Here is a 25,878-nt window from a genome sequence, read left to right on the forward strand (position 1 = left end):
GAAATTAATCAAAGCAGAACAATATAAAGATTCTATTTAGAAAATAGAGATAAATACTAAAAGAAATTTGCTTCAAAGAAAGAAAGAAAGAAAGAAAGAAAGAAAGAAAGAAAGAAAGAAATTATTGTCCCTGGGACAGAGGAGAGAGTAGAGGTGGACAGAAGCAACAAGTTGCTTTTGTATAAAAAGAAAAAAAATAGGCTTAGCACTATTTATATAAAACCTGTTTACATATACTACTTTCATAAAAATTAAAATTTGTTGTAAAATACCTTAAGATCTTCTTGGAATATCTATGTATCTCCAATCATTCTTTTTACCTTGGTATTTTATTTTATAATACTAAGATCTAATTCCCAGAGTAAACCAGAAATTAATAAAAGGGTAGTTGATAAGATTGTTATTGACTTTTGAATATGCTGAGAAACATGGATTTCTGGATTTTTTTAATCTGATTTGTACTTATAAGAATAAATTATGTTTAAAAAATAAGTTACATAATAGATATTTTTATACAAACCTGACTGACTGTATCTGCTTTTCAGCATCATAACTTTCATATTATCTGTTTGATAATTTTCAACTGAAAATTCTTCTGTTTCATCATTGTCAACTACATTATTTTCATCCTGCATCTGTTTGGGAGATGGCAATTCTGTTTCCTTTGGAATGTCCTGGAAGTTCCAAGGATTGTCAAAATTATATAAGAAATTTTTAAAATATGGTAATGTATCAGAATCATCTGTTTTCTCTAAGACTCTTTCATTCCCTACTTGATCTTCAGTTTCTATAATTTTTATTGTTTTTATTTCTTGTTCCTTATCAGGGTCAAATTTACTTTTTGGAAGATGTTCATGTTTATCTCCTCCACTTCCTTCTTCACTTTTTCCATCATCTGACATAATTTTATCTTCATTGGTATATACAAAGCCTAGCATACCAAAACCAAAATCAAACCAATTTGGTTTGAGAATTGAGCTATCATTGGTGATTGTGTCTTCTTTTTCTGTTAATGTTTCTGTGCATGGAACTGTGGATTCTTCCTCAGATGGTATGGAATTAGGAGCATCTTGTAGTGGTGAACTTCTGTCTTTGGGCAATAATTCAAGCCCTGTATCCTCACCTCCAAAACCTAAATAACTTGTAAAACCACCCCCAAACCAACCAGTGGCTTGAGGACCGATGGAACCTAGTTCAGACTGTTTCTTTGGCACTGAATTGAATTCCGATTCTGGTTCTTGATTTTGTTCTGTCTGGGGCTCATCATTATTTAATTCCTGTAGGTCATTCTCATCTTTTCCTGCTACTTTTCTGCTTGGAAATGAACTTTCTTGTAGAGGTTCAACAACTGATTCAAAAGTCTTTCCTTTAGCTCGTTCTCTTCCAAATCCAAACCATCCTTTCACTTCAGACACAGTTGAGGATGGTGGGATATGAACCACTTCAGGAATAGAATCCTCTTCCAGACTTCCAGCTTCCACTTCTTCCCAATCTTTTGATTCACTAGAACTTCTGATATCTTCAGGAGCCTCCGATGCTGGAAATTGATCTTCCAACAAAATACTTTCAGAAGTTGAATAAAATCCAGATTCTGTCTGCAAATCATTTTCATATACACTTAATTTTTGGTCTTTATCTTCTTCATAAGGATATATGTTTTTGCCATCACTGTCTTCATTTTCAAATGTGTAGCTTACTCCAAGAAGACAAAGAAAATCAGATTCCTAATAGAAAAAAAAATTATGATTGACATAAATACACCAAAATTCCTTATTTCTCCCTAAATCATTTAAAATGAATGACTATGATTTTCCCAAGACCATAAAACTAACTCGACACACAGCATAAACTAAAATCAGATCTCCTAATCTCAAACATTTATATCACAACTGACCGCACAGGGTCGATGATATACCTAAATGAAAAATCAAGGCTTTGAGTATATTCTGAAAATAAACTCCTGATGAAAATGTATATATGTCCACAAAATCTTGCTTCTCCTAAGAGTGCACTGAACAGGCACGTTCAGCTGCGTGGTGATTTAAGAGAGGGGAATTTCACAGCACATGATGACAGTTCAGACAGACCAGAGACTATAAAGCATGGAGGCCTGGTTAAAAGTTGCAGTATGGCACAAAAACAGACACTCAGATCAGTGGAACAGAATAGAGAACCCAGAAATGGACCCACAAACGTATGGCCAACTAATCTTTGACAAAACAGGAAAGAATATCCAATGGAATGAAGACAGTCTTTTCAGCAAGTGGTGCTGGGAAAACTGGACAGCAACATGCAGAAAAATGAACCTGGACCACTTTCTTACACCATACACAAAAATAAACTCAAAATGGATGAAAGACCTCAATGTAAGACAGGAAGCCATCAAAATACTAAAGGAGAAAGCAAACAAAAACTTCTTTGATCTTGCCCTCAGCAACTTCCTACTCAACATGTCTCCAGAGGCAAGGGAAACAAAAGCATAAATGAACTATTGGGACCTCATCAAAATAAAAAGCTTCTGCACAGCAAAGGAAACAATCAGCAAAACTAAAAGGCAACCGACAGAATGGGAGAAGATATTTGCAAATGACACATCAGATAAAGGGTTGGTATCCAAAATCTATAATGAACTTATCAAACTCAACACCCAAAAAACAAATAATCCAGTGAAGACATGGGCAGAAGACATGAATAGACACTTCTCCAAAGAAGACATCCAGATGGCCAACTGACACATGAAAAACTGCTCAACATCAGTCATCATCAGGGAAATTCAAATCAAAACCACAATGAGATACCACCTCACAGCTGTCAGAATGGCTAACATGAATAACTCAGGCAACAACAGATGTTGGCAAGGATGCAGAGAAAGAGGATCTCTTTTGCATTGTTGGTGGGAATGCAAACTGATGCAGCCACTCCGGAAAACAGTATGGAGGTTCCTCAAAAAATTAAAAATAGAACTACCCTATGACCCAGCAATTGCACTAGTAGGTATTTATCCAAGGGATACAGGTGTGCTGTTTCTAAGGGGCATATGCACCCCGATGCTTATAGCAGCACTATCAACAATAGCCAAAGTATGGAAAGAGCCCAAATGTCCATCGATGGATGAATGGATAAAGAAGATGTGGTATATGTATGTACAATGGAGTATTACTCAGCAACCAAAAAGAATGAAATCTTGCCATTTGCAACTATGTGCATGGAACTAGAGGGTAGTATACTAAGTGAAATTAGTCAGAGAAAGACAAATATATGACTTCACTCATATGAGGACTTTAAGACACAGAACAGATGAACACAAGAGAAGGGAAGCAAAAATAATATAAAAACAGGGAGGGGGACAAAACAGAAGAGACTCTTAAATATGAAGAACAAACAGAGGGTACTAGAGGGGTTGTGAGTAAGGGGCATTAAGGAATCTACTCCTGAATTGTTGCACTAGATGCTAACTAATTTGGATGTAAATTAAAAAAAAATTTTTTTAATTGCACTAAAACATTTAGGTTTCTTTTATTGAGATATTACATAGCCAGTTGAGGTGGGAATCCTCTTGTTCATCTCACAGAACAACCAAATAATCAAGAAGAAAAATGGTTAAGTTATTATTATTACTACTATTTTTTTTTTAATTTTAAATAGTCTCCATACCCAATGTGGGGATTGAACTCACAACCCAGAGTTCAAGAGTCACGTGCTTTACTGACTGTGCCAGCCAAGGACCCCAAAATTGTTATTTTTTAATCTCATGGTATGAAACAGTGATATGTGCTGCTCTTTGGATATGATCATTATGAAATGAGAATACAGTTCAGAACTTTTAAAAAGTAAACTTCAAAATTAACATTTTACAATGTTTTAGGCACTGCAATCTAGTAAGTGCTTGAGAACAGACTCTGGAACCAACCATCTGGGTTTAAATACTGACCCTGCCAAGTTCATCTCTATGATCTTGGGTGAATTATATGACCTTTCTATGCCTCAGTTTCCTCATCTGTAAAATGAGAATAATGACAGTACCTACTTTATAGGGGTGTTGTGCTGTGAGGATTAAATGAATGAAATGCTTGGAATAGTAGCTGTCTATAGTAAACACTAAACTAACCTAGCCCAAGTAACACTACCTCAGATGACCCAGTAATGCAAGGGGGAAAAAGCCCAACACCTTGCTTCTATTCAGTGCAATTCTGAAAGGCCATCCCAGGTTCAGAATTCCTTGAATCAACTGAGACCTTTGTTGCGACTACATCACAGTTCAACTTCTCTGTCTGCCCAAAGCTGATCCCTCACAGGTGCTATTCCTGAGTTTTCCCCAGGAAACCTCTTGAGTGCAAAGGTCTACCTCAGAGTCTGTTCCCAGGGAACTTGACCTAAGAATCTAGGGTGTCTGTATGCTTACTATGTGTTCTGCATTGTTCTAGATGCTGAAAGTCTACAGTAAACAAAAGGGAAACAAAATAATTATGAATTCTAATAAGTGCTATGGAGGACATAAATAGGAATCTGTGGTTAAGATGCAGTAATTCCACAAGAATCATGAAAGCCTCTCTGAAGCACTGATGCTTAAGTGGTGACATAAAGGATAAGAAAGAACCAGCCAAGTGAAAAACTTGGGGGAAAGAATTTCAACAAAGGCAACAGCCTGTTTGGGTCTCTGGGCTGGGAAAGTGTTTGGCATGTTCTAAGAACAGTCAATAGGTGAGTGTGGCCTGGGGCATAGTGAGCAAGGGGAGAGCAGGAGCAGCTCAAGTAGAGCCAGGGTGAGGAGTCAGGGCTTGATTCTAGGTTCAATAGAAAGCCATTAAATGGCTGTAAAGCAAAGGAATGGCATCTGATTTTTTTTTTGGGGGGGGGGGGTTGGTTTTTGTTCTTATGAGATCCATTGCTCCATTCCTTTTCGGAGAATGAATTTGAAGAGAGCAAATGTAGAGATGAGGAAATCATTTAGAAGGCTATTGTAGTATTCTATTTTCTTTGTTTTTTTAATAGGCTTCATGCTCAGCACAGAGCCCAATTCGGGGCTTGAACTTACAACCCTGAGATCAAGACCTGAGCTGAGATCAAGAGTCAGATGTTCAACTGACTGAGCCACCTAGGCACCCCTATTGTAGTATTCTTTTTTTTTTTTTTTTTAAGTATATATTTATTTTTTGTATTTTAAGTATATATTTATTTTTTGAGAGAGACAGAGACAGCATGAGCAAGGGAGGGGCAGAGAGAGAGAGAAAGAGAGACAGAGAGAGTCCCAAGCAGGCTCCACACCACCAGCATAGAGCCAGATCTGGGGCTCAAACCCACAAAACTGAAGGTCATGACCTGAGGCCCAAACCAAGAATTGGAAACCTTACTGACTGAGCCACCCAGGCACACAGTATAGTATTCTAATCAAGCTACCCTATGACCCAGCAATAGCACTGCTAGGAATTTACCCAAAGGATACAGGAGTGCTGATGCATAGGGGCACTTGTACCCCAATGTTTAGAGCAGCACTTTCAACAATAGCCTAATTATGGAAAGAGCCTAAATGTCCATCAACTGATGAATGGATAAGGAAATTGTGGTTTATATACACAATGGAATACTACATGAAATGAGAAAGAATGAAATATGGCCTTTTGTAGCAACGTGGATAGAACTGGAGAGTGTTTGCTAAGTGAAATAAGTCATACAGAGAAAGACAAATACCATGTTTTCACTCTTATGTGGATCCCAAGAAACTTAACAGAAGACCATGGGGGAGGGGCAAGAAAAAAAAAAGTTAGAGAGGGAGGGAGCCAAACCATAAGAGACTCTTAAAAACTGAGAGTAAACTGAGGGTTGATGGGGGGTGGGAAGGAGGAGAAAGTGGGTGATGGGCACTGAGGAGGGCACCTGTTGGGATGAGCACTGGGTGTTTTACAGAAACCAATTTGACAACAAATTTCATATTAAAAAAAAAAAAAAGAAATGATGAGGCCTTGGATTAGGGCTATGGGGAGAGTGAAAATGATGAGTAGACAATATACTCCATATATATTTTGGAGATAAAACTGACAGTATCAGGGATACCTGGCTGGCTCAGTCAGCAGAGAATGTGACTCTTGAGCTCAGGGCCATAAGTTCAAGCCCCACATTGGGCATGGAGTCTACTTTAAAATAAATAAATAAATAAATAAATAAATAAATAAATAAGAATTCTGTCTTTAAAAACAAAAACGAAAACTGACAGTACCAGAAATTATACAGTAAATTGACTGTTAATCCCAGAATTTATGCTGGGAAAGAGCCACGTAATAGATAGTTTGCATGACTAGGCTGACTCACTTCACACTGACCTTATTTAAGGTGAGTTGCCTTAGCCTAGAATCTGAATTAAATGGGCTAATCAGACTCATATATTGAAAAGTCACATTCTGGGGGCACCTGGGTGGCTCAGCCAGTTGGGCATTGACTCTTGATTTTAGCTCTGGCCACCATCTCATGGTTTGTGATTAAGAGTGAGAAGTCTGCTTGGGATTCTCTCTCTCTTCCTCTTTCTCTGTCTCTCCCCAGCTTGTGCTCGCTCGCTCTCTCTCTCTCTCTCTCTCTCTCTCTCTCAAAATAACTGAAAATAAAACTTTAAATAAATAAATAAATAAATATTTTTAAAATTAAGTGAAAAGTCACCTTCTGATTCCCTTTCTCATTACCAAGCCCAACATTATCAAATCCAACATTATCGAGCTCACTTAAAACTCAATAGCAAAAGAGGTTGCACAGATATAAGACCCAGAGGGAGTGATGGGAAATAAATTTTGTCCCAGTAGGATAACATTAGTAATAATATCTAATACTTATATAGCACTTACTAAATGCTGTTCTATATACTTTACCTATGTTCATCTTTCCCCATTAATTTGTGAAGTAGCACCATAATATAATCATTATCCTTATTTTACAGATGAGAGAATTAAGGCATACAAAGCCATAGTCAGGCTTTGAACTCAGTCTACTTCCAGAATCTATGTTCTTCACTACTACACTCTACTGCCTGTGAGTTTTTCAGAAAGCAAATGATATGCCTGTCATCAATTTTGTCTTAACCTAATTTTATTCACATATTCAAACTATCCTTAGAGTGAGTTCCCAAACCAACTATTTTATGTATTCACTATACAAGATACTTAACCAATAGACACTTATACTACAGAAAACTATTTTAGCCAAGAAAATTTAAATGCAATTAACAACTGAAATGTTATTTAATACTCACTTTAGTTGATATCTGAACTTCCTCAGATATGAACACCTCTTCAGTCTGGACTGCGTCTCTGGGAAAATATCCAAAGTCCTTTCCTTTCTACCAAAATGAAGAATGAAGATTAACAAGGAAGAGTTATCAAACCAATAATAATTATTGAGCCTAATTTTTTCCCATGTCCTTGGCTTTCATCTATATTAAATCACAAACATTAATTGGCTTTCATTTGCTGTCTAAAAGAAAGTAAGTGAAATCATATTCCTTTTTTTTTTAAGATTTTCTTTTTAGGGGTGCCTGGGTGGCTCAGTCTGTTTAAACGTCTGTCCTTTTTTTTTTTTTTAAGTGAGCAGCAGGCAAAAATTTATTAGAGTATAAGATCAGAAAGTTAGAATACCATGGGAGCTCTCTTTACACAGAAGTGGCATTCAAAAGTGAATACCCTGTGTCTGACTCTTGATTTCAGCTCAGGTCATGATCTCACAATTCATGGGATCAAGCCCCACGTAAAGCTCTGTGCTGACAGTGCAGAGCCTGCTTGGGATTCTCTTCCTCTCTCTCTCTCTGCCCTTCCCCATTTCTCTCTCTCTCTCTTTCTCCCTCTATCTCTTTCATTTAAAAAAGATTTTGTTTTTAAGTAATCTCTACACCCTATGTGGGACTCAGATTTACAGCCCCCAAGACCAAGAGTCACCTGCTTTACTAACTGAGCCAGCCAGATGTGCCTGCTATTCAAAACAATAGTATTAATTTGAGGGAACAAAGAGCCAAGTTGTAAAATGTCACTTTTTTAAACTTCAGAGGGAAAACCACCCTACATACTCATTTTCTTCCTTTTTATGTTTGTTAATGACCTTCCTTACCCAGGTGGACCACAGGTTTACACCAGTAAACATGGGCTATCAAAAGGCAGAAGAATGGTGGCAGTAGCCAAGTTAGATGGAGCTGTGACATATTCAGCATTTTTTAGGATAACAGAATCAAGTAAGATGTTTAAACTCTGAAGGGCCAAGATGGATTCATCAATACAGCAAAGATCTGTAAGTCCTCCAGGGAGGATTTGGTTCCATAAAACTTTTCTGGGGCTACCTTGGTAGCAGAGATCTTCTTAATCCAGTTTAATTACATGTAGGATGTCCCCTGAGAGTGAAGGTTTCAGCACTCTTAGCCCATTTCCTATCCCAGGCAAAGTTGAAATGTGTTTTGGTCCTTTCATCCAGCACTATTACATCTCAACTGTGATTCTCCAGCTCTGCAGTTGCAGCAGCTGTTTGGAAACTGACAGTCTGTGGGTGAATTCCATAGTGTGGTCTCTTAAACAGCTGCCTGCCTGGGTTAATCACCTAATGCACAAAACTAAGTATGCTTGAAACTTCACCCTGGCTCTACACATTGCATGCCACTTTTGTGTGAAACTATCATTCTCATACATAGTAAGCAAGAAAGAATGCTTTCTTTTTCTCTTGTGATACCTACTGTGTCATTTTTCTTACAGCTGCATTGGTTGCCTCTAATGTGTTCAAAGACATACACTGACATGTTTAAAGGACCATAGCAGTAAGGAATCTTGGGAACTACAGAAGCCAAATAATTCTGGCCATTGACAGTCAGCCGTTCAGTCATACAGCCCCTGCTGCTAAAAAAGCAGGATAGATCCAAGTAGAATCTTCTCCTTCAAGTAGTGATCACAAAGGCTACACAACAGAGAAATCTGATGCATATTCAAAATGGAAATGATGTGTGCATCAGGTGGGTCATGCTTGTTCAGCTTGGGAGTAAAATTGCTTACCATAGCATCTTTTCATTATCATTGGTGTTGCCTAGATGTCCCATAATCTCCACTGGCACTTTTAAAGTAATTTTATTCTCCAAGTAAATATAAAACCTAAGTTCAGAAACTATGCATGCTACATAAAAATAATTTCAAGGCACTCTTAAGTTCTCTATCCCAACCAAACTGCCTTCCCAAAACACTACTTTTATAGAAATTCTGAAACCAAGACTGAACATGACCATTTTTCATTTGTTTAAATGTGTTAAATATTTAAATTAATAACTATTTTAAATATATATCACATATATGTTATATATGTGATATATATTTACTTTGAATATGCTTTGAAATTATTAAAGTTCCTTTAGAGATGAAAAGCAGCTTTTCTGTGCAAGCTAGTCATTTACTCTACATTCAGTTTTTAAGACTAGATACTTACACTTCCTGCCCACAAATCTTCCCTTTCTCCTGCAAGTTTAACATAAACAGATATCTCTTCTCCCTTAGTGAAGTTCAGGTATCGGCAGTCAGGTCCTCTGTAATCTCTCATGGCTAAGACTCTGCTTATTAAAGCTATGTAAACATGTGAAGAAAAACACACAATTTAAATTAAAATGTTATTTATCTCCCTCCCATCTTGCCCTCCTCCAGTATATCCTATGTATTTCCAAATGCTAATTGCTTCATATCATTTATCACCTCAAAAACCTACATTGACTTCCCACTGCACACAGAATAAATTCTAAGCTCTTTGGCTTGGTGTCCAAGGCTATCCATAACCTGCTCCTCTTCCTTATTTAAAATGACTTCCTCTTATTCCTTTACAGTCAAGTTCATCTGTCCATTGTCCCTGGAATATGTTGTTACCATCTTGTCAGGAAGGAAAGGTAAAGATAATTCGTTTTCTTCCTGGTACCTACTATAGTAGTTAGTCCCCCTTATTTGAGGGAGATACATTGCAAGACCTCTGTGAAACCACAGATAGGGCCAAACCCTACATACTATGTTTTTCCCTATGTATACATACATATAATAAAGTTTAATTTATAAATTAGGTACAGTAAGAGATTAAAAACAATAACTAATAGTAAAATTGAACAGTTATAACAATATGCTATAATAAAGTTATGTGATGCTGGGGCATCTGGGTGACTCAGTCGGTTAAGTGTCCAACTGCACCTCAGGTCATGATCTCACAATTCATGAGTTTGAGCCCCGCATTGGGCTTTGTGCTGACAGCTCGGTGCCTGGAGTCTGCTTCAGATTCTGTGTCTCTCTCTCTCGTTCTCTGCCCTTCCCCTGTTCTCTCTCTCACAAAAATAAACATTAAAAAAAATTTTTTAAATAAAATAAAAGTTATGTGATGTGATCTCTTTCTCAAAATATCTTATTTTACTGTACTTACTCTTCTTGCAATAATGTGAGATGATAGAATGACTAAATAAAATGAGATAAAGTGAGGTACATGAGGTAAGCACTGTGACGTAGCATTAGGCTACTATTGACATTCTGACTGTATGTCAGAAGCAAGATCATCTGCTTCTGGGCCATGGTTGACTGCAGGTAACTAGAACCATGGAAAGTGATCCATGGGTAAAGGGGACTACAGTATATTCTAGGCATTATGATAGCTCTTTCATATCTTTATTTTATTGAATCCTCAAAACAGACCTATAAGGTCAATAATCTTGTATCGATCTAACAAATGATCCTTTAAACCTTAGAAAGTTGGTCACACACTTGATAAATGGTGGAGCCAGATTTGCACTGAGGTTATTTGCACTGAAACATCTGCCTTCCATATTCTGAGCTTTTTCTTTGTGCTCTTTCCTTCAGAAACTCTTCAGTCTCTCTTCATGGTCAACTCATATTCTACTTCTTCTATGAGACATCCTGAATTGGTCCAGCCTGTTCTGCCCTTCTCTGAACTTCAATATTACCTATTATTCTTATGCTGTATTGATATTTACTTTTTCATGTTGACCTGTCACTAGAATGAAAATTCCTGGAGGGCAAGAAATTTATCTGACATTTCATTTTATTCTTAGATATACACTCCTACCCCCCCAGACCCAACAAATAATAGGCCCTCAATAATTATGAATGGTCATAACCCCATATACTAGATCTAGCCCTTCAATACATAAAGTAATATACATAACATTACCTATTATAATTATACTAACATATGTAAAACATTTTGATTAAGTCATACAATTAAAGTTAAAATAATGTTATAAATTACTATGAATTTGAGTGTTCCTTTCTATGTTTGGTGTCTGGCCCTAAGGAAACTAAGATGAAGAATAAAGAAGGAAAGAAAGATTATTATTGTTATAAAACATCATCTAGTAAATCTCTATGTATCAAATTGCATATCCAAATGATTAAGGAAAATGTGTACTCATAAAAATTTACTTATAAATTATTTACATTTCTACTAATAATATTTTGGATTTTTAATTTACATATTGCAAATTAAAAATAATTCTCACATACTGGAGAGATAGAATATATGTAAAACAATTGTAATATATTGTGATACTATTCCTTTTGCACCATAATGCTAATAACAGAAAATAACTTCTTAACCAGTAAAATGAAAATTAATTTTTCTTTGTAGAAGAAAGGAGAAATTTAATGTTCAAGGATATAAATAAAATTATCCACTCCTAACACTGATTTTAATATTTTTACATAATAAATGAACACAGAAATGATTGATAACGTTTAGACAATAATACAAATCAATACAAATCAATTATAGCTATCTTAAAAACTAGGAAAAGTGCTGATTTGTTTGTTTTTGAGGCCTGGATTAATATCTTTATAATTTCTGATATATTTATATATCAGGCTGATCTTTGCCCCTTGATATATTTATATTAAAAACTATTACAAAATGCTTTGCTTCTAGCATTTTCTTTTTTTAGTGAAGTATATTTTATAGCTGCAAATATTTCTCAATGACATTAATGCTTACTTCTATCATACATTCCCACAATAACATATTATGTCATTTCAGAACCTCAGTTTAAGAGGAAAAGAAGGCAAAAAAGAAAAACAAACTTACTTTCACATTCCAAGTCACCACATTTTTTAAAGTCTGCCAGCAGTTTTGTGCCCTCCAGACACTTTGTCAGAGAAATTACCAAAAGGAGAGTTCTGTGAACTCCAAGCGCCGCCATGCTAAAACAAGCAGGAATCTCAAACAAGGTTTAAACCAATTGTTTAGGCCATAGACCTGTTTATGACAGTCAAAACAAGAGATATCCCACTTTCTCTACTAAATTTAAGACAAAAAGGTTTGTTTGTTTTTTAAAATCTCTTGATAATTACATTTTTCAATTAGTGTTTAGATTTAACTTGAGGGACAAACGCTGTCTGTTCACAATCTGCAGTGTCAGGTCTCCAGATAATACATAATGGTTTAATAATTAACAGATTTTTAGTTGGACTCATGGATTGTAAAAGTAACCTGTGTAAAACCATCTGACTTAAAGGTACCTTGCATTCAACAGGACAGTTCTTAAACCTGTTTTAGAATTCATCTCTTTCTGTTAAAGTCTTCAGGTAGATCAATCAATAAATGCAAACTGAGTATTTGTCTCATTCAAATACCAACATCAATGGAGAAAGTATATAGATATATGTAGAAGCAGTAATAATTTATATTAAAAGCATGGTTTTGAAATATGATGAAGGTTATTTGAAAAAAGTCCCACTTTCATATTTTAAAAACCTTCAGTGTTACTATGAAGTTGAAAATTGTAAGAGTAATAGTTAATTGGGGCACCTGGGTGGCTCAGTTGGTAAAACGTCTGACTCTTGATTTCTGTTCAGGTCATGATCTCACATTTCGTAGGTTTGAGTGAGCCCCACGTTGGGCTCTGTGCTGACAGTGCAGAACCTGCTTGGGATTCTCTCTCTCCCTCTTTCTCTGCCCCTCCCTGGTGCGTGTGTACTCTCTCTCAAAATAAATAAATAAACATTAAAAAAAAAAAACGAAGAGAGGTGCCTGGGTGGCTCAGTTGGTTAAGCGTCCGACTTCAGCTCAGGTCATGATCTCATGGCTTGTGAGTTCAAGTTGCACATCAGGCTGCGTGCTGACAGCTCAAGCCTGGAGCCTGCTTCAGATTCTGTGTCTCCATCTGTCTCTGCCCCTTGCCTGCTCATGCTCTGTCTCCCTCCCTCTCTCTCTCTCAAAAATAAACATTAAAAATTTTTTAAAAATAAAATAAAAAGTAATAAAATAAAATAAAAATAAGAAGAAGAAAACTAGTTAAAATGTGGTAAGTACTTCATATGTTCCAGGTATTGTCTTAAACAATTGTATGATTTAATTCCCACATCAACTGTCTAAGGTAGGTAATATTATCATCCCCATTTTGCATATGAGGTAACTGAGGTACACAGAGATAGATTAAATCACTTGCCGATAGCCACACAGTGTGGCCGATAGCCACACAGTGAGTGGAGAAGAAATTTAAATCTAGACACTCGACTCCCCCTATTCATACACTATACTTTGCCACAACAGAATGATGTCTATTACCATCTGCAACAAAACTATTCCAGATACAACAAGTACAGTATTATTCCATGTATTTAAAATTACATATTTCTGGGGCACCTGGGTGGCTCAGTCAGTTAAGCTAAGGTCATGACTCAGCTTTTTTTTTAAAAAAAAAAAAAAAGCTCAGCTGAGGTCATGATCTCACGGTTTGTGAGTTTGAGCCCCTCATCGAGTTCTGTGCTGATGGCTCAGAGCCTGGAGCCGGCTTCAGATTCTGTGTCACCCTCTCTCTCTGCCCCCCCGCCCCCCCCCCCGGCTGGTGCTCTGTTTCTCTCTGTCTCTCAAAAATGAATAAATGTTTAAAAAATTTTTAAATAAAATAAAATTGCATATTTCTGTCACTGGAGAGAGATATCTACAAGAATCCTCCCCCATACAGTGAGAACATATAGTATGATTCCAAGTTGTGTTCACTTTTTCTTTGTACTTTATTTGCCTTTTTTTTTTTTTTAATCAGGGACATAGCAAAAATAAATAAACAAAAAATCAGGGGCATATCTTGTTGTAAAATAACAATAAAGCTATGAAAATCAGTTATTTGAATGTTATTGCTGCTTAAAAAGGATCAAAGCCCTATATTGGGACTTTCTATGTAAAACATTAGATCTCAGTAGATCTGGGGAAACCACACCTGTCTACTTCAATCTTGAGAAAGTATTTTTCTAAGTCCTTCTTTGCTGCACCTCTTCTCTATATTTGGGCATGCCACAGTGTACATGGTTTGCAGAATATAGCAGTTGTGTGACACCACACTTCCCTCTAGTGCTTGACATAAATAAATATCTAGCACCTGAGCAAGCTAAGGTGAAGGGCTTTTATTTCAGGATCCTAAAACAAAACAAAACAAAAACAGTGTTTTTTGTTCGTTTTCCAAAAACAAACTTTAGTAAGAAGCCGCCTGTGTCAGATCAAAGATTTTTACATCTTTAGAAAGAATCTGATACAGCATGAATTTGAGGATCATTTGGCTTGCAATCAGAACACTGCATAGTTGTATACATGCACACCCAAAAAGCTTTAGGTTAGTTTCTTGAAAACTTTTACGAGTCTAGAAACTTGTCAAAGACATTTAAAGAAGGATTAACTCTTCAGCTTCAAAATTTGGCACAGAATTATTTGCATAATTTATAATATCAAATCAAGAATATTTATTAAAATTACTTATACTTTTTGTATTCAATATTAAAGACATTACAGCTAAATTGTGAACTAATTAGTTTTGTTTTCTAAGACTTTTTTTTTTAATTTTAAGCAATCTCTACACCCAGTATGGGACTTGAACTCACAACCCCAAGATTAAGAATCACATGCTTATTTTGTTTTAAGTTAGGAACCCAGCTAAATTTAAATTGTCTATTGATTGGCTTTAAGGAAATGTGAGTCAAGAAAAACAGGAGAAAATTCTTGCCTAAGATACTAGCCTGGAGATTTTATTCTACTAGAAATGTTCCTACTTTCTTACTATATAATATACTCAGATTATTTCACTGTATTTTCAGATCATCACTTAAATATAATTTAACAAGATATCTGAAATGTGGTAGCATAATGTCAACCATCTCTAACAGACCCAAGTGTAGATGTGGTACGTGAAAGAGATAAGAACATTTGGTTTACAGAAACCAAAGCATCAGGGCACCTGGCTGCCTCGGTTGGTTAAATATTCACCTTCAGCTCAGGTCATGATCTCACAGTTTGTGCGTTCAAGCCCCACATCAGGCTCTGTGCTGACTATTCAGAACCTAGAGGCTGCTTTAGATTCTGTGTCTCCCTCTCTCTGCCCCTCTCCCACTGGCACACTGTCTCTCTCTTAAAAATAAACATTTAAAAATTTTTAAATAAGATACCAAAGCATCAATTTTTACCATAAAGATAATCATATTATGCTATTTAGATATTATCTAATTGCTGATGCATTTTTCAGGTCAAGTGTTGAGTCAATATTAAAATATAATACTGCTAGACATTTAGATGGCTAACAGATGCATGAAAAGATGCTCAACATCACTCATTATCAGGGGAATACAAATCAAAACCACAATGAGATACCACTTCACACCTGTCAGAATGGCTAACATGAACAACTCAGGCAGGAACAGATGTTGGCGAGGATGCAGAGAAAGAGGATCTCTTTTGCACTGCTGGTGGTAATGCAAATTGGTGCAGCCACTCTGGAAAACAGTATGGAGGTTCCTCAAAAAATTAAAAATAGAACTACCTTACAACACAGCAACTGCACTACTAGGTATTTATCCAAAGGATACAAAAATGCTGATTTGAAGGGGCACATACACCCCAATGTTTATAGCAACACTATCAACAATAGCCAAATTGTGGAAAGAGCCCAAATGTCCATTGACTGACAAATGGATAAAAGAAGATGTATGTATATCACAATGGAGGAGCACTTTGGTGGCTCAGTCAGTTAAGCAATTGACTTTATCTCGGTTCATGTTCTCGCTGTTTGTGAGTTTGAGCCCCAGGTTGGGCTCTCTGCTTTCGGCACAGAACTTGCTTCAGATCCTCTGTCTCCTCTCTCTGCCCCTCCCCCACTGGTTCCCTCCCTCTCTCCCTCTCAAAAATAAACACACTTTAAAAAAATAAATATATATGGAAATGCAAGCTGGCGCAGCCACTCTGGAAAACAGTACAGAGGTTCCTCAGAAAACTAAAAATAGAATTACCCTATGACCCAGCAATTGCACTACTAGGCATTTATCTAAGGGATACAGGTGTGCTGTTTTGAAGGGACACATGCACCCCCATGTTTATAGCAGCGCTGTCAACAATGGCCAAAATATGGAAAGAGCCCAAATGTCTATCGATGGATGAATGGATAAAGAAGATGTGGTATATATACACAATGGAGTATTACTCGGCAATCAAAAAGAATGAAATCTTGTCATTTGCAACTATGTGGATGGAACTGGAGGCTATTATGCTAAGTAAAATTAGTCAGCCAGAGAAAGACAAAAATCATATGACTTCACTCACATGAGGACTTTAAGAGACAAAACAGATGAACATAAGGGAAGGGAAACAAAAATAATATAAAAACAGGGAGGGGAGACAAAACAGAAGAGACTCATAAATATGAAGAGCAAACTGAGGGTTCCTGGAGGGGTTGTGGGAGGTGGGATGGGCTAAATGGGTAAGGGGCATTAAGGAATCTACTCCTGAAATCGTTGTTGCACTATATGCTAACTAATTTGGATGTAAATTTTAAAAATTTTTTTTAAAAATTAAAAAAATAAATATCATAAATTGCAATATATATACATACATATATATATAAACACATACACAATGGGATACTACTCAGCAATCAAAAAGAATGAGATCTTGCCATTTGCAACAATGTGGATGGAAATGGAGTGTATTATGTAAAGTGAAATAAGTCAGAGAAAGATAAATATCATATGATTTCATTCATATGTGGAATTTAAGAAACAAAACAGATGAACATACAGGAAGGGAAGGAAAAATAAGTTGCAAACAGAGAAGGAGGCAAACCATATGAGACTCTTAACTAATAGAGAACAAACTGAGGGTTGCTGCAGGGGTGTTGGGTGGGGGGATGGGCAAATGGGTGATAGTCATTAAGGCAGGCACTTGTTGGGATGAGGACTGGGTGTTGTATGTAAGTGATGAATCACTAAATTCTACTCCTGAAACCATTACTACACTATTAACTTTCTTTGATTTAAATAAAATTAAAATAAATAAAAAAATTTTAAAAATTTAAATTAAAAAATAAAATATAATACTGCTGCTGAGGAAGATTTCATGGTAACAGTCAGAAATACTGATTTGGAAGAACTATGGCATTCTTCAGAGACGATACAGGAGATAAGAGTACTTACTGTATAAAGCTAAAGAATGAATCATCAAAGCCACACATGTTCAGTATCTTAGAGCTAATATCACAGAGCAACCCTTTCCATGACAATACAAAGACAAAATCATGAATGCTGTGCTTCTGCTTGGTGATGTTATTTCTGATACTATATAATCAGAAATACTATGTTTCTGAATCTATATAATCTGATACTATACTATCTTGTCTCTTAGTACATCAGATTTCCTAAAATGGGAACATATTTTCTTTACCCAGCTGCCTGTTACTCTATAAATACGTAAGATAGAGAAACTTGATTAGAAGTTACATGGGATAAGCTGAACTAATTAAGCTGGGATAGTTTTTACTAGGGAGAGGGTACTAGAACAAAGCCTTTGAAAACAGTTGCCATGGTAGATAGATGTGCAGTGAGAGATAGGCCCAAGAATGATTAAGATTCAGACTGGTGTGGAAGACATAGAGATGGCCCTTCCATATTCTCTCTTTAAGGTAAGACCTTCTGCTCACCTGCAGGGAGTACAGGTAGCAGGTAGGCTCTGGCAGACAGTGACTTCAAGGTCTGTCTCAGCTGCAGAGAGCCACCTTACCCAAGATCACCCCTTCCTGCATGATCTGGTGAATCTAGTGGATAAATGACAAGAGAGTACAAAGGTGCGAGGCATTTCAGCCCAATTGAGACACTCAGACAGGCAAGCTTTGTAGAGCTGCACTGTAGTTTGACTTCACCTTTTGCCTAATCCTGCTTTCTCCCCCTTCCTTTCATTAGTGGTGATCCCTTGAACCCCTAACTCTTCTCAGCATCTACTTCTAGAGAACACAACCTCAGACACTAGTGATCCAAAGACACAAAAGTGGGAGGTGGCAGAACATGCACATTTGGGGCCACGATATGTGCTTGTCACTCCATGGCTCCTTTTACCTTTGTTGCTTTTGTGTTGCTGAAGGCCATGTTTTAATTCTGCCCGCTTTTTCTAATTCTGCCGGTATTGGAGTTCTAACAGGAGATAGACGGGTGTTCCATTTTGAGAGATGGCACTACTCTATTATTGAGGAAATTTTCATGAAGGGCTGTTTGCAACAGTGTGGACACTGTTCAGGGTTCAGGGAAACCAACGAGGCATGTAACATCCCCAGCATGAAGGAACAGTGACCACTATCTGGAGAGAACTATGGGAGAGGGCTGCCGAACAGGAACTCGAAGACATCAGTAAAGGAACTCAGTCAGGAAAACTTCACTCTTTTACTTTTCTGAACTCCCAGGGGTAACTTTCATTGACCAAATCCAGCCAGATGCCAGAGAATAAGGGAACCCTTTGAAGTAGCACTAAAGACCTGTGTTCCAGGGACACAGAACACAGTGGCAGAGTGAAGAGTGGATTAGGAGGAGCAATGAGAGAATATCCCGCCCACTGTCATTATTCCTTTACTATGTGGTTTTTTTTTTTTAATAGTATGCAACATCCTCGACATCTTCAACATACGTGTGAGATATTTGCTGATCAGAGGGCTGAATTGATTAGTCTCATCTATGTGTTGGAAAGGAATTTAATTTTGTTGAGCACCAACTTTGTACTAGTGAGCTTAATATTTCAAATATAAAAAAATTTCAAATATAAATCTTATCCTTCAGGGTAAACATTATTTATTGAATGCCCATAAAGTGTCAGACACTCTTCTAGGGACTGGAGATATAGGAGTGAACAGGACAAAGTCCTTGCTTTCATGGACCTCGCATGCTAATGAAGGAAGGCAGAAAAGAACAAGCAAACAAATAAATGAACAAGATAAGTGCAGGTAGTGATAAGTTACTGTGGAGAAAAGTGTCTACTTAGATAAAGTTGTCAGGGAGGGCATCTTTAGAGAGTGACATTTGACTTAAGATAGGGGAATAGGAAGACAGAACATTTTGTGCAGACAGAAGAATTAAGGAGGAGATCATACTTCATTGTCTGAAGCTTGATTACCAATGATTTAAAGAAAAAAAATGAAGGAATCATATCGGATGCATTCCAGTATGTAAGAGACAAAGCTTTAAGGTGGAAAATAGGGGCTCCTGGGTGACTCAGTTAAGCATCTGATTCTTGGTTTCGGCTCAGGTCATGATCTCACAGTTCATGAGTTCAAGCCCTGTGTCAGGCTCTGACCTGACAGTGCAGAACCAACTTGGATTCTCTCTCTCTCTGACCCTCCCACTCTCTCGCTCTCAAAAAAACATAATAATAATAATAATAACAAACTTTTTTTAAAAAGTCAGAAATACCTTGGTATGTAAAATCAAGAAACAGAAAGGCAAGTGGAAGTGGTAGATGAAGTAGGAGACATAGAGGTCCAATCATGCAGGGACTTTTGGCTGTGGAAGTAATGTTAAGTTTTACTCTAAGTGCAATGGGAAGCCATAGGAAGTTTTAAGGAAGGAAATAACATTATTTGTATTTTTATCATATAACTTCATGTTTTTGTTTTGCTAACTTCTACTTATTCTTCAAGTACCTTAGATTAAATCTTTTAATAAATACATGACTCAATAACTTTTTATTGAAAGAATGAAAGAATACATGCATGAATGAATAAATGAATTGATTTCAAGAGCAAGATTCTTTATGCTTCATGACTAAATGAAATTCTATCTTCAGTTGTGCTGCTCAACTGCTGTCTCTCATTTCTTTAAAAAAAAATTTTTTTCAACTTTTTTTTTTTTTAATTTATTTTTGGGACAGAGAGAGACAGAGCATGAACGGGGGAGGGGCAGAGAGAGAGGGAAACACAGAATCGGAAACAGGCTCCAGGCTCCGAGCCATCAGCCCAGAGCCTGACGCGGGGCTCGAACTCACAGACCGCGAGATCGTGACCTGGCTGAAGTCGGACGCTTAACCGACTGCGCCACCCAGGCGCCCCTGCTGTCTCTCATTTCAAACAGAAAGTCAGATAATCCTTTTGATTGAATTTTCTTTTAAAAATATGACAATAAAATAAAATAAAATAAAATAAAATAAAATAAAATAAAATAAATATTACAAAAAGAATTAGGTCCATATGTATCTTTGTCATGGTTTTATATTAGTATCAGCAGTAAGAGTGTAAATATCCAGCAAACAAAGTTTTAGAAAGCCTTTGGATTCCCAAATACTGTAGGGAATGCTTAACAGGCTGCTATATGAATAGGTTAATGAGCAAAATTAATTCCTATTAATTTCCAATCATCAATAGCTTAGTGTCTTTTAAGAACCAATATGGGTCAATTTTATATACTCTTATGCCATCTCTTCCAAAATCATCCTCCTTCACTCTGCTGCTATCCTGTCCGCATTTATGCAACATTTCCTTCTTGCCTCTTTTGGTGTCCACCTCCCTAAGCACCTCATCCCCCAGGTGTCTTTTTTTCTTTTTTTTTAAGACTTTACTTTTAGGGGCTCCTGGGTGGCCCAGTCGGTTAAGCATCAGACTTCGGCTCAGGTCATGATCTCACGAGAGGGGCTCCCTCCCTCTCTGCCCCTCCCCTGCTTGCATGCACACACATACATTCTCTCAAAAACAAAAATAAAAGATAAACACAAAGCAAGGGAGAAGGAAAAGTCAAGGATGACTCTGTTTCCTAGTTGGACAACTGAGAGAGAACATGGTGGTGCCATTTACTGAGACAGGAGCACAGGAGAGGAGCAGGTTTGGAAGAGAGACAGAGGAAGATCATGAATTTGGTTCAGGACGTGTTAAGTAAATGAAAGTAAAGCAATGCAAATTATTTCCAGAAAAAAAATTAAAATTTGATGGTTTTAAAAAAGTACTCATAAGCTTGTTTTCAAAATCCTTATTAATTTTGAAACAATTTTGGAACTTCAGAAAAGTTGCTAATACAGAGTTCCTGTATACCCTTCACCCAGCTTCCCCCAAGTCAACACCTTATATAATCTTATATATAAGTCTAGTACAATGTTCAAACATAATAAATTAACATTAGTACAATATATTAACTAAACTACAGACTTTACTATAATTTCCCTAGTTTTCTAACTAATGTCCTCCTTCTGTTCAAAGATCAAATCCAAGACACTATATTGTATTTAGTTGTCCTATCCCCTCAATCTTCTATGACAACGTTCTGTGACAGTCTCTTATTCTTTCCTTGCCTTTCATACATTGACACTTTTTAATGTCCCTCAATTTGCATTTATCTGCTGCTTTCTCATGATTACACTAAAGTTGTAGAGTTTGTGGGAAGAATATCAGAGTGGTGTACCCTCCTCATCACAGCCTATCAGAGGGGTATACATGGTATCAATATGTCTGTTACTGGTTATATTAACCTTGATTACTTAAGTTCTGCCAGGTGTCTCCAACATAAAGTAACTATTTTTCCTCTTCCATATTCTGTTCATTTGAAGGGAGTTACTAAGTCCAGCCTACTTTCAAGAGAGGAGAAGCTAACTCCACCTCTTGGAGGGAGGAACATCAAAGCACTCAACAGTAAGTTGTCCAACAGTAAGAAAACTGGCCCATGGTCTGTAATATATTTACTTATCGTTCAACCCTATCATACATGTAAAATAGTTTCAAAATTGATAACCCATACCCTGTGGTAAACAAGTTTATAAGAATTAGATGTTTAGGTATAAGTCTTTTTATCTTTAGTCTTACAGTAACTAATCAAAACACTTTTTACAGTTATTTAAGTCAGCTCCTTTCTTTCCCATCCCCGTTAGTGTGGTTGTGTCATACAGTTATAATTCAATTAGATTTATTTGCCATAGCCTACATTCCATCTTGGGTCTCCCTGCCATTCAAGTTGATTTTTTTTAATTTGCATACAGTAAAATTAACTCTTTATAGCATACAATTCTATGGGTTTTGATAAATGCATAGTCATGTATCCACTACTACTGTACCATACAGAACAGTTCAAAGTCATTTTATTTAATTTATTTTATTTTTTTAATGTTTATTTTTTATTTTTGAGAGAAAGTGCCAGCAGGGGAGGTACAGAGAGAGAAAGGGACAGAGGGTCCATAGTGGGCTCCTCATTGACAGCAGAGAGCCCAATGTGGAGCTCCATCACAAACCACGAGATTGTGACCTGAGCCTAAGTCAGACACTCAACCAACTGAGCTACCCAGGCATGCTTCAAAGTCATTTTATTATTATTATTTTAAAAAATTTTTTATTTTATTTTTTTAATTTACATCCAAGTTAGTTAGCATCTAGTGCAACAATGATTTCAGGAGTAGATTCCTTAGTGCCCCTTACCCATTTAGCCCATCCCCCCTCCCACAACCCTCCAGTAACCCTCTGTTTGTTCTCCATATTTAAAAGTTTCTTATGTTTTTGTCCCCCTCCCTGTTTTTATATTATTTTTGCTTCCCTTCCGTTATGTTCATCTGTTCTGTGTCTTAAAGTACTCATATGAGTGAAGTCATATGATATTTGTCTTCCTCTGACTGACTAATTTCACTTAGCATACTACCCTCTAGTTCTATCCACATAGTTGCAAATGGCAAGATTTCATTCTTTTTGGTTGCCGAGTAATACTCCATTGTACATATATACCACATCTTCTTAATCCATTCATCCATCAATGGACATTTGGGCTTTATCCATACTTTGGCTATTGTTGATAGTGCTGCTATAAGCATCGGGGTGCATGTGCCTCTTAGAAACAGCACACCTGTATCCCTTGGATAAATACCTACTAGTGCAATTGCTGGGTTGTAGCAATTTTTATTTTTTAATTCTTTGAGGAACCTCCATACTGTTTTCCAGAGTGGCTGCACCAGTTTGCATTCCCACCAACAATGCAAAAGAGATCCTCTTTCTCTGCATCCTTGCCAACATCTGTTGTTGTCTGAGTTGTTAATGTTAGCCATTCTAACAGCTGTGAGGTGGTATCTCATTGTGTTTTTGATTTGTATTTCCTGGATGATGAGTGACGTTGAGCATTTTTTCATGTCAGTTGGCTATCTGGATGTCTTCTTTGGAGAAGTGTCTTTTCATGTTTTTTGCCCATTTCTTCATTGGATTATTTATTTTTTGGGTGTTGAGTTTGATAAATTCGTTATAGATTTTGGATACTAACTCTTTATCTGATATGCCATTTGCAAATATCTTTTCCCATTCTGTTGGTTGCCTTTTAGTTTTGCTGATTGTTTCCTTTGCTGTGCAGAAGGATGACCCCTCAAAGTCATTTTAAAGTTAACATTTAATCCAAAAACTTATTTTATCTGAATTATGTGGAGAATTCTTAATTTTGCCAATTCTCTTCCTGAGGTTTATTAATTCCTTAGCAAAATAGAAAGATACTTAAAATATAAGATTACTGAGGGGCGCCTGGGTGGCGCAGTCGGTTAAGCGTCCGACTTCAGCCAGGTCACGATCTCGCGGTCCGTGAGTTCGAGCCCCGCATCAGGCTCTGGGCTGATGGCTCTGGGCTGATGGCTCGGAGCCTGGAGCCTGTTTCCGATTCTTTGTCTCCCTCTCTCTCTGCCCCTCCCCTGTTCATGCTCTGTCTCTCTCTGTCCCAAAAATAAATAAAAAACGTTGAAAAAAAAAATTAAAAAAATATATATATATAAGATTACTGAAAGCAAAATAAATATATCTTTTGATCATTTCAAGATAAAATTCCAATAAAGGTTACCTTTGAACCTTTCTACCAGTTCAAAGTTTAAGGTGCTTAAACAAATAAATGTATCTTTTGTGACTTTTTTTCATTAGTCAAAGATTAAATAAATCACACAAATGTGACACCGAGCATGTAAAAAGAAATGCAAAATAAAAATCAATTATAAGACTCACTGAATGTAATTAAAATACATTTGGAAATATAATAACTGGTTTTTAAAATGTTATTTCTTACATAAATAATATCCATGACCCATTCTGATCCCAATACACTGCCAAGCAATTTTGTCTGCTTTTATATAACAGTCCTCCAAATAACCTCCTAATGACGTGGTGGCAGAAGGTGGCAGTGAGGAAGGAAGAGAGAAGTAACTGGAAGGTTAGAAAGGGAAAAAAAAGCAGAAACCTTAGTCTCTGCGGCCTTAAATGAGGGCTGAATGAGGTGAGATGGGTGCAGCCTGGCTCCAGGCTGTGAATCCTGGCCTCTCCTCCACAGGCAGCCTCACAGAGCAGAAGGGATTAGAGATAGAATGGATCCAACAGTTCAAGCACACACATTTTTTTCTTCTCCTAAGCCTGTATTTACAGGATAACACTCAATGATTCACCACAAAAAACCTCCTATTTAGTTTAAAAAAGAACAAAAGTAGGGGCACCTGGGTGGCTCAGTTAGTTGGGCGTCTGACTCCAGCTCAGATTATGATCTCGTGGTTTGTGGGTTCGAGCCCTGGGCAGGGCTCTGCAGCCTGGAGCCTGCTTTGGATTCTGTGTCTCCCTCTCTCTCTCTCCACCTCCCCCGCTTTCTCTCTCTCTCTCTCAAAAATGAATAAACATTAAAAAAATAAAAAAGAGCAAAAGTATACAATCTGACTAACCTCAGGAATAAGCACTGGTATCGTTCTAATTCAGCCAACTGTATTAACAATGTACTGTTAATGATAAAGACAATAAGAATTCATTTGAGAAGGTATTTTCCAAGGCTTTGTCCATCAATCCGAATTAATCCACTAAATCTACTCTAATTGTACTGCTAAATATACCCAGGCTTTAGCCTCAGGAGTAACTGTGACTTGAGTTCACCATAGCTTCATAGAAGGCAATCATATAACAAAGGCCTCAAACATTTTGTATTACTATCATGGTAGGAGTTTATTTTAAATTTCTCCAAGACATAATATTTTTAAACACTATTTATCATTTATGATGTATATGAGTCTACACTTTTCATTACAACAAGATTTCACACAACAATCTTAAGTGTATGTTTTTTGGCACCAAAAAATAATTTACTTGACATCAAATCAATAAGATCCAGGGCATTTACTAACTTAAAAAGTTTTTGTGGGGGGGGCACCTAGGTGACTCAGTGGGTTAAGCATCCAACTTTGGCTCAGGTCATTATCTCACAGACAGTGAGTTCAAGACCCGCATCGGACTCTGTGCTGACAGCTCAGATCCTGGAGCCTGCTTCAGATTCTGTGTCTCCTTCTCTTTCTGTCCCTCTCATGCTCGTGCTCTGTCTCTCTCTCTCAAAAAATAAACATTAAAAAAAAGTTATTTTTGTGGGGCAAGGTTGCTAGTTGAGATCCTAGAAAACGTGGCCTGATGTCATCCTGGCCAGTGACTCTGAAGAGCTGACAATTTATGGATTTTTTTCCTGGGTCATGTGGGATTTTGTTCTCTTTATTTATCTCCCACAATGTAATGAAAGAAATCTTGGGAATTTATCTTCACAAGCCACACTATTTTGGAAGTTTCTGGAATTATCTGAAAATTGTTTTTAAATTTTTTTTTTCAACGTTTTTTATTTATTTTTGGGACAGAGAGAGACAGAGCATGAA

The 25,878-nt window shown here is 36.9% G+C and overlaps 2 protein-coding genes across 5 annotated transcripts in view; one reads left to right on the top strand and one right to left on the bottom strand.

The window, feature by feature from the left end:
• The window catches only part of MIA2 (MIA SH3 domain ER export factor 2), a 108,429-nt gene extending 96,032 nt beyond the window's left edge, over positions 1-12,397 (bottom strand). For 2 of the 4 annotated variants that reach the window (XM_049611576.1, XM_049611574.1), the window contains exons 1-4: positions 12,067-12,382; positions 9,433-9,566; positions 7,235-7,321; positions 521-1,724 (exon numbers count right to left, since the gene is read on the bottom strand). In XM_049611576.1, coding sequence (XP_049467533.1) covers positions 521-1,724; positions 7,235-7,321; positions 9,433-9,566; positions 12,067-12,181 — 1,540 coding nt within the window. In that variant the 5' untranslated portion in view covers positions 12,182-12,382. Of the gene's footprint in view, positions 1-520; positions 1,725-7,234; positions 7,322-9,432; positions 9,567-12,066 lie in introns of all 4 variants that reach the window. The other 2 variants (XM_049611575.1, XM_049611583.1) reach the window with 2 other exon arrangements.
• A 5,457-nt stretch (positions 12,398-17,854) lies between these two features.
• Positions 17,855-25,878, top strand: part of LOC125910318 (transcription factor BTF3-like) — a 17,860-nt gene continuing 9,836 nt past the window's right edge. The window contains 1 exon segment of the mRNA XM_049614097.1: positions 17,855-17,917. Coding sequence (XP_049470054.1) covers positions 17,855-17,917 — 63 coding nt within the window.

This window comes from Panthera uncia (assembly GCF_023721935.1).
Source record: "Panthera uncia isolate 11264 chromosome B3 unlocalized genomic scaffold, Puncia_PCG_1.0 HiC_scaffold_1, whole genome shotgun sequence".
In the NCBI taxonomy this organism is placed as follows: domain Eukaryota; kingdom Metazoa; phylum Chordata; class Mammalia; order Carnivora; family Felidae; genus Panthera; species Panthera uncia.